The sequence below is a fragment of the Plodia interpunctella genome, chromosome 10 (genome assembly GCF_027563975.2).
Source record: "Plodia interpunctella isolate USDA-ARS_2022_Savannah chromosome 10, ilPloInte3.2, whole genome shotgun sequence".
Classification (NCBI taxonomy): domain Eukaryota; kingdom Metazoa; phylum Arthropoda; class Insecta; order Lepidoptera; family Pyralidae; genus Plodia; species Plodia interpunctella.
Window position 1 is genome coordinate 5,139,965 of NC_071303.1, and position 8,861 is coordinate 5,148,825.

The 8,861-nt window shown below is 34.8% G+C and overlaps 2 protein-coding genes across 2 annotated transcripts; one reads left to right on the plus strand and one right to left on the minus strand.

The window, feature by feature from the left end:
• Positions 1-494: 494 nt before the first annotated feature.
• PolD2 (DNA polymerase delta subunit 2) lies at positions 495-4,135 on the minus strand. Its single transcript, XM_053750466.1, has 8 exons — positions 3,640-4,135; positions 3,436-3,557; positions 2,931-3,024; positions 2,447-2,598; positions 1,788-1,964; positions 1,635-1,706; positions 1,325-1,561; positions 495-663 (listed from the first exon to the last, which is right to left on the minus strand). Exons 1-8 carry the CDS (start codon positions 3,999-4,001, stop codon positions 551-553), a joined length of 1,329 nt encoding a protein of 442 aa, XP_053606441.1. The 5' UTR covers positions 4,002-4,135; the 3' UTR covers positions 495-550.
• Positions 4,136-5,215: 1,080 nt separating this feature from the next.
• LOC128672930 (meiosis-specific with OB domain-containing protein-like) lies at positions 5,216-8,848 on the plus strand. The gene is made up of 9 exons (XM_053750467.1): positions 5,216-5,641; positions 5,746-5,807; positions 5,974-6,127; positions 6,949-7,029; positions 7,112-7,205; positions 7,292-7,464; positions 7,839-7,998; positions 8,321-8,417; positions 8,610-8,848. The coding sequence occupies exons 1-9, from the start codon at positions 5,395-5,397 to the stop codon at positions 8,766-8,768; spliced, it is 1,227 nt and encodes a 408-aa protein (XP_053606442.1). The 5' UTR covers positions 5,216-5,394; the 3' UTR covers positions 8,769-8,848.
• Positions 8,849-8,861: the final 13 nt, after the last annotated feature.

Below are 8,861 nucleotides of genomic sequence, written 5' to 3' on the forward strand. Positions count from 1 at the left end.
AGTACTTTAATAATCCTTTCATTATGTAAGCATTCGTTTGTGAAAATATACATACAACACTGTAGCATATTCGGGTGCCGAAATATTGGGAAAAATCGTTTTCCTAAGATAAAAAACTTCGAAAATTATAGGACACGCCTCACGCTGTAAAATTTTCGAGGCAGTAAACGGTCGAAAAATAACTAAAAATAGTGTTATTATTTTTAGGATAATCCACTAAATCCTTCCTTTTTCCTTTAAACTCGCACCACGATTGCGTAGAAGGTATTTTTGGTCGTAAATCTGCAACAATATTGAAAATTGTCGCTTTTTGCCTCCATTGGCAATGTTTGTGTACCTTAGTTGTACCAGTAGCGCCATCTGCGATGAGCTTTGCGTAATATGCCCTATTAGTAGGTACTCCGTACTAAATCCATGCATGGTTGTAAACGCTTTTAAAAAAATATATTATTGGAATACGCTTACAACTTATTTCCAAAGATAAACAAAAAAAATAATTTGTTGTTTTCGTTTATTTTGAAAAAAAATATTCGAAGCAAAACAGTACATACTACCCAAATTTCATACTATAACAATCCAAATTTGCCATATTAACAAGAGCAATAGTTTTAGTTGTGCAAAAATCTGGCACACACACCAATCTCACACGTTGACCAATATTCCCTGAAACAAAATTTATTATGAAATCCCACTAATATTATAAACTGCGGCTCACTATAATACTAAACCTTCCTCAGGAATTACACTATCTATTGATTAAAACCGCATGAAAATAGGGGCAGTAGTTTTTGAGTTTATCGTGAACAGAGACGAGGCAGAGAACATTGTTTTATAACATGTAAGAATAAGGATATGTGAAAGTTAAGATCTAGCTGTGTGAGCATGTTTATTACTTACTTCATCATGTACGTCTGTACGGCTTTCCATGAAATTTGGTGGATGAGTTGAATGTAACTTGGAATAGCACATTATACTTATACAGAAATTATCACGAGATCAAGGCCCTGGAGCGCCGCCAATCCTAACTAATATTACAAATGCGAAAGTTTGTTTCTTCACACTATCTACTCAGCCAATCTTAAATTTAGCATACATGTAATTTAAAGTATGGCAAAGGATATAGGGTATCTTCCACCCCAGAAAAATAACTGTAGCCGCGGGAAATTTACGCGGGCGAAGCCGCGGGCAAAAGCTAGTAGTTAATATATAAACAATCATTCAGCTTGAAAGAAAGAAAAAACGTTTATTTAGTACAACGATGCAATGGACATAAAATCCTCCACCACTTTTACAATGAAAAATAAACATTATTTTTGAAACTTACCTTCATACATATCAGTTGCAAACACTTCACTATTTCCACTAAAATAAATGGCAGGGCAGTTTTGTATAACAAATGGATCAGAATCAATGCATGGTGTGCATGGCACTGTATCAGGACATGTGGGTGCTATGTGTCTCCAGTCCAACATTTTCCGCATAACTTCTAAATTATCATCCATTTTACTATATCTCCTAATGTCTTTCACAGATTCTCCTGAAGATCCCAAACAAAGTAATCCTGAAAATATTTTGTATAGATTAAACTTAATATTCATCTATAAAAAAACAAATTGCAGTTTTGTGCATCTTACCTCCAATATCGCATTCATATGGGTTAGATACTCTATTAAATGATTTATATTCAATGGCTTTTGGAAACAAACCTGAAAAATGTATTAGTATCAATTTTATGGCACACAAACTATACACTTTATTGCAGAATAATTGTAGGTTATTTAACTTACAATAATGAAAAGGTTTTTGGGGTAACATAATGCCAGTAGGGTCTTTGCTGCCCGGCATTAGATCTAGAGGCGCCACGGAACTGACGGCTGCACAGAAAGTATCGACTGTACAAGCTGAGGATATCACATCAGATTCTTTGAGTGAACTTTCATTGGAGTAATTTGCAAAAACTCCACCTGAAAAGATATTTCAAAGATAAAAACATTTGTGATTGTATTTGTAAATAGATGTTCTTGTATAAGAGTTAATTTTAGCAGATTAACTTCCATGTTTTTGCAAGTACTAATTACTGTTATCAGTTATGAAAAGGTCGCATATAGACATGTCTATACAGATACAGCTTGGGTTGGACATTAAAATGTATAAAATTATAGGTGTTAGAAATATATTTTTTCACCACAAAATAAAAGCGTTGTTCTACACACAGAAGCATTTGTGAGTGAGATATGACAACAGCCAGCTCTGGGTTGGCGCCCTAATCGCAGCTCATTGGAAAACGTATGAGGAGGCTTATGCAGATTGCGCGGCGCACTTTCGACCATAGTCATGGTGTGTACACTATAACTCTTATTAATAATACTATGATTTTACCATAGAAAATACAATTATTTTTTTTAAATAACAAGGTGATACTAATTTCTAAATATAAGCTCAATACCTGCAACAATCACGCGAACAATTTTTGAAAGCTCTTCCTGATAGGTCAATGTCCCAGACATACCAGACACCCATTCAAGTAGCAAATGTAAGGAAAACAAGTGATCTGCTTCCTTTGAAGCCATATTTAGTCCAGACACAAGAACAATATATCTGAAAAAAATGTATTTTGCTAATTAGAATATTAAGGTTTGTTTACATGATTATACATTTAGGTTATTGACAAAAGTAGTCTACATGAAATTTTGACAGTGCAATGCACACAAATAGAATATAGCCATTTTACTGCAGGTTTTATTCAAAATCAAAACATTTATTCAGAAATTAGACCTGCACAGGCAGTTTTTCACATCAAAATTAAAATTATCTGTATAAAAACTTTAAAGCTAAAACAACATTTTTTTTACTAACATTTCCCATAATTCACACTGGAGTAATCACCATTATTGTGACTAGCCAAAAATATCTCATAACTGAAATAATACCTGTCATTAGGGAGTACTGGCAAAGGTTTTTGCATACCACATCCTGCCCAACACACATCTTTTACAGTGAAGACTCCATCCTCTTCCTCTGAACCTAATGTGTTATATATGAATTAGAAAATCGAGTCATATTTCACTTAATAAGCTACAACTTTTTAAGAAAAATCATTAAGATAATTTTAAAATAAAAAAGGGACCAAGTTATGAGAGTCTAGCTCTTGAATGCTTCTGGTGATGATTTATGAGTAGGTATAATAGTATGTAATAATATTCATACTAATATTTATCAAATTATTAAAATAATTATAAATACTAAACTATAAATCATTACATGTGGTCATCCAAATCATAAGGGACCTTATGGCAACTAGCACTTAGGTCTTTATTGCCGTTCTTTTGTATTAGAACAACGGCAATAAAGACCAAATAAGACCCTTTTGATTTGGACAACCACATATAATAAAAATAATATAATCTTCTACCACACTTCATATCTTTTACATACCTAAGACTGCACAAACTACTCCAGTAACCACTTGATGCACATCAATTGAATCACCAACCAGCTTGATTCTCTGCAGCTCATCTTCTAATACTAAACTATCAGATTCATGCACAAAGTGGGTCCTGCAAAATAAATATTACAAATACCAAATGGAAAAATTCCCATACCTTATGATAAATAGACTTTCAATGTATGTTCACAAACCTAGTTGGTTGAGGAATTATCTCCAATTCATCAGATAATTCTTTGAGTATGCTGGGCTTTAACTGTTGAAATTTGAATAATGTTCCAATAATAACACAAGGTGTATTCTTATCTCGAAGTTGACATAGTTTTAAGATTTTGTAGTCTTGTTGCCACTTTTCTCTTATAACAGGTTCGAGGATGGTACGGAATGTATTTAGTCTAGCAGAATAAATATGAGCATACTGTTTAGAAAAATCACGAGATACTCTGTAAAATCGCTGAGAATAATCTGTATAGACTTCAATGTGTCTTTCTAATTCGTTGGGACGAAAATCCTCTTCTGTTGCAGTACTGTTATTTCTTTCGACTTTAAAAAGCATTCTAAATATATATAATGTATTTATTCGTCTATATTTAATAAATAGCAAGCAAGCATAAATTATCAATTTGCAAGGCAGCCATCCGATTGCGCGGGATGTTTGATGTTTCACTTCACTGTGCTGTCAGCTGTGATGAGTGTGATGTTTCAATTTCATTCTTTAATATTTTTTTGTTGATTGTAACAAAGACACTGACAGCGGGTTTTTTTTTTCTAAAGTGGCAAAAGGAGTAACGTTTTCCGGTTTTTCCCATGTACAATGAGGGCTATGCAGAACTCGCTCGATTGCAGACTGCAGCATGGGCGATGCATGTACGCGATTGACCAAGAGAAAGGGATGCACATATTTAAAATAAAAAGAAAGCCACCCACTTTCTCTTTTTTTGCCGCTTCTGTCTGTTTTGTCCGTGGTCGCGCGCAAGGTACTGTTAACGAAGTACTAAATCCATGGTGCAGGTCCCTTCTAGATCTATGGTTTTGTCTGATCAAGTAGGATTCGTACACAAATACTAGTACACTAGTATTACTGCATATTTATCCCGCCAGAATACAGCACTGTATGTTAGGTACACAAAAGCTTTGCCGCCTTTTGCTATGTCAATTAAAACGTTTATTTTAGAGTACTTTATTAATCCTTTCATTATGTAAGCATTCGTTTGTGAAAATATACAACAATGTAGCATGTTCGGGTGCCGAAATATTAGGAAAAATCGTTTTCCATAAGATAAGACTTTGAGATAACTTCGGAAACTATGAGATACGCCTCACGCTGTAAAATTTTCAAGCCATTAAACGGTCAAAAAGAAGCTCGAAACACTTCCACCTGAAGACTTATTAAAATGTGGACTTCATTCAGGTAAGATCTTCAGTCAAAATCAAGTTTATATAAGTTTATGTCCACTTTTGACCAAATAATGCAGTACATAACCTAAAATATTATTATTTTCAGAAAAATCCACTAAATCCTTTCTTTTTTCTTTAAACTCGCACCACGATTGCGTAGAAGGTATTTTTGGTTGTAAATTTACAACAAAAATATTGAAAATTGGCGCTTTTTGCCTCCATTGCCAATATTTGTGTAACTTAGTTGTACCAGTAACGCCATCTGCACTGAGCTTTACGTAATATATATATATAATATTCCTTGGTAGGATTATTTTGTCCTCTAAAAATAAAAAAATATATGTAGTCTTTTTTTTTAACTTTTTCCGTTTCCGAAATAAGGTTCCGGCAGTAGGTAAATGTTTAGAAATTTGTAAACTTTAGATCAGATTAGAAGACAAATCTGAGATAAGGTTGTTGTTTTAAATACAAAAGCTTTTATTCAGTTGAATAAAAAAAATATAGAAAAGTTTCGCAACAACCTACTGTGACGACCTGATAACACTCAGAAAATGGCGGGAGTACAAAAAGTACGACTTAATAATTTAAATACAAATTTAAGGAATGCCTTAATTATTGGAATAATTGTTGCCAAAAATAGTCCACGTATTATAGGTTCGAAAAAGAAAAACGGTGAAACAAGAGGTATCACAAATTTTACAATGAGAGATTCCAATGTAGACACTATCAATATTGATGTATGGGGTTCTGAATATTATGTAATTACTATTTATGAAAGGTTCCTTGTTGGAGATGTTGGTAAATTACCCTTTTTACTTTTCTTGATATTTTTACTGACGACTATGACTTTATCGACTGCATTCGTTTCTGGTGAGTTACCGCCTTTTTCCTTCTTCTTTCAGTTGAAATTAGTTCGCCCAAAATATGTGTTAAAGGCATTGACAATGAAATATACAGACCGCAGGTAAATCCTATATTTAAAACTGGGTGGTTGATTATCTTCAATGATATAGGTATACCTACTTAGTGTAGGGATAAAAATAAAGTGCCCTTATAAATCCATTATACTTTTTATATATAATAGAGCGTATATAATAAGTACAAAAAGTAAAATGATTTTATTAATTTAGGTGTCTTCTCCATTTTATCTATCTTTGAGTGAAGGAATGTCGGAGGTGACACTTTATAGCGGAGACACCTACAGCTCATACTTGCCTCTACTCCACGTTCCTACTAAACCAGCCGCCGGATATTGTGGCATCGCTGAAATCTTAAAACTACAAGGTATAATATCATATTTTAATAATTCTTTCATATATCCATGGGCTCTGATATTTACTCTATAGCCTTACTAAATAGACTGACGCTGCCTTGTCAATGTGCTTGCTATACTAATTTCAAAATGAATAGGCTAATTGCCAAATTTTTTTTTGATGACTATTCGAAGGCTGTGATAATGACAATACTTTCAAAGATATGACAAAAATAAAATCACACATTTTTGGACTCTCCCAAACGCTCCATACTAAATGACACGAACAAGTGACGTCATAACGTGCGAAAATGTTCGCGATACCTATCTACCTTTCTTAGGTATACCTACCTAAGTTGTTTAGTTAGGTAACGTAACGTAACGTAAAATGTTTGTTCGACAGCTACATTAAATATTACGTTTACGGTGATGATTTCTTAATAAAGTTGTTACAAAATGTTTGTTTTTTATGGTGGTTAAATTTATTTTTATATATGCAATGCATAGGTACTATTTGAAAATGGACTATCCAACCAACTTTCAATCTTCGTATTTAGATCCAGCTGCATTGTTACAGTCTATTAATTATCACAATGATACTAAATATATCTATTTTATCTAGATTATACATATTTTTTTACAATTCTCTGACCTTGGCAACTACCCTATTTAGTACGGATATCGGCAGCGACCTACCCGCCCCGCACTTCTCTCGTTGCACGTCACTCACGTTTGCTCTACCTGTATGGACTGTGGGACCCACCTGGACACTCGCAACGTACTAAATTCTACTGACCATCTGATACTAGTCAAACATGTACATTTTTCAATATTATATCTTATTAATTTTCAGAACAGAGCGGAAATGTCTATGTCGATTTATTGGTTGTTGTTAAGTCTGTAAGCCCCGTTAAAAGTATTAGAACTAAAATTGGTAAGTGCACAAATTAATGAATGGTTGAATTGTCTTGTCATTTTTAAAACCTACATATTAGATATGATTTAAAAAATTTTAGGAACAGATATGACAGTACGCAGCGTAGAACTTCTAGACAACACAACGCCTGCATCGCTTACTTTGGATACATTTGATATTGATACTATTCAAAGGTAAAAACATCATATTCAAACCGTCGCAGCATATTTAGAATTGCCTGTATTTTTAGAAGATTTACACAACAGTATTTTATTATCAGAGCTGAAGAATGGCGTTGCCTAGAGAGCGTGCTATTTATAGCCGATGCGCGAGTTTCCTGGAGAAATCGTGGGGTTAAGGTCCAAGTGTGTTCGCGAACTGTCGTCACTCACCAACCCTACACTGCCGACGCTGAGTCTTTGAGACTTTATATCCGTAACCAGTCGAGCACACGTAAGTATTGCACAAGCCTATCTCAAAACATTACATGCTATAAAGATGCTCCCACACAACAGTTACAAAATGTTGTAATTTATTTATCTGTGTGTTTGTAACACTTCTATTAGGTACTATACTAAGGTAGTATTTACTTAGGTAATATACTAAGTAAGTATACGATTTCATAGACCACCACTTATTTCACCAGTGAAGGAAAACATAAATACCTTTCTAAAATCTTTAAAAATCTTCGAAACGAGAGCCTCTTGGTCTTCTGTTCTGTATTGGGGCGCCCCAGATACCGCTGGAGCGACACAGTGGAAACTGGTATGTAGAAGCTGTGAACTGGCGAGCCATAGCTTTATGATAAGATGATACATTTATCGTAGGTGGTGGAGAAATAGCCGCGTGGGCGGCGTGGAGCGGGGAGCGCGTGAGCAGCGCGTCCGTAGCCCAGATCCGCGACCGCCTCGCCAACGCCACGCCCTTCTGCGCTTCGCTGCACGCCTTGCTCATACATCTCGACTTGGATGAACTTCTCAGTGCAGGGTATGAGGACTATCCTTTGACATGCAATATTATGATCTAGATCCTTTAGCATTTTGATTTCACGATATTTTTTTTTAAAAGCTAACTTGTGGCTGTTGCCCATAGCTCCACCGGCAGAAGCGTATGTTTGACCACAGTTCATTAAATTATTCCACATCATGATTGGCCCTGTTTAGCCGTAAATGCGTGACAGCCTTGCGCATTTATAACTTAATATTTATTACCAATTTACGTTTTCCAGAGCAAAATATACTACTTCAAACTTGTCGCCCACAGTGGCAATTTTTTCATACCTTGATAAATATGATTGTTATATTTTTAGTGGCGACGAAGAAATACGCGTGCGTTTTGCAGACCATACCGGAGAAATGGGCGCGCACCTCCAAATAACCATCTTAGAAGACTCTCTGGGCTGTTCTGTAAGTTTATACCATACTAAGTGACTATTAGCTAGACATTATTTAAATAAAATAAAAATGCTCTTTAAAATTTCAACAATTTTTTTTCTCGTGTACTTATGTATCAACCAACTAAAACCTTTCAAAATTAATTCGAAATTATTTTTGCTGTGTCTTTTATTATAAACATTTATTTTATGCTGTATTTATTAGGGCGAGCAACTAAAGGCCATGTCGACTGAAGAGAGATCAGCTATTCGCTGGCGCTTACTCCTGGAGCAGTGCTACGCCAAGTTAGCTGCGTCCCCGCCGCGCCTCATGGTGCTCAGTCTCCGTAGGGCGTCGCCGGCGGACCCAATACCGCTGTATTGATTTATTTATTTCAAAATTGTTTAATGATAATTGTCAGTTTATTGTGAATATTCTCAATAAAGTAACTATAATTTCCATAATTATGTTTTATTC

What these genes read in the sequence shown, in the direction of transcription:
- PolD2 (XM_053750466.1), bottom strand. Translation starts at nt 4,001, where the DNA reads ATGCTTTTTAAAGTCGAAAGAAATAACAGTACTGCAACAGAAGAGGAT. An exon ending in TGTTCGCGTGATTGTTGCAG is followed by an intron (nt 1,965 to 2,446) that starts GTATTGAGCTTA and finishes ATATCTTTTCAG; the next exon opens with GTGGAGTTTTTGCAAATTAC. An exon ending in ATATGAATGCGATATTGGAG is followed by an intron (nt 1,562 to 1,634) that starts GTAAGATGCACA and finishes AAATATTTTCAG; the next exon opens with GATTACTTTGTTTGGGATCT.
- LOC128672930 (XM_053750467.1), top strand. Translation starts at nt 5,395, where the DNA reads ATGGCGGGAGTACAAAAAGTACGACTTAATAATTTAAATACAAATTTA. An exon ending in TGAAATCTTAAAACTACAAG is followed by an intron (nt 6,128 to 6,948) that starts GTATAATATCAT and finishes ATTAATTTTCAG; the next exon opens with AACAGAGCGGAAATGTCTAT. An exon ending in GATATTGATACTATTCAAAG is followed by an intron (nt 7,206 to 7,291) that starts GTAAAAACATCA and finishes TTTTATTATCAG; the next exon opens with AGCTGAAGAATGGCGTTGCC.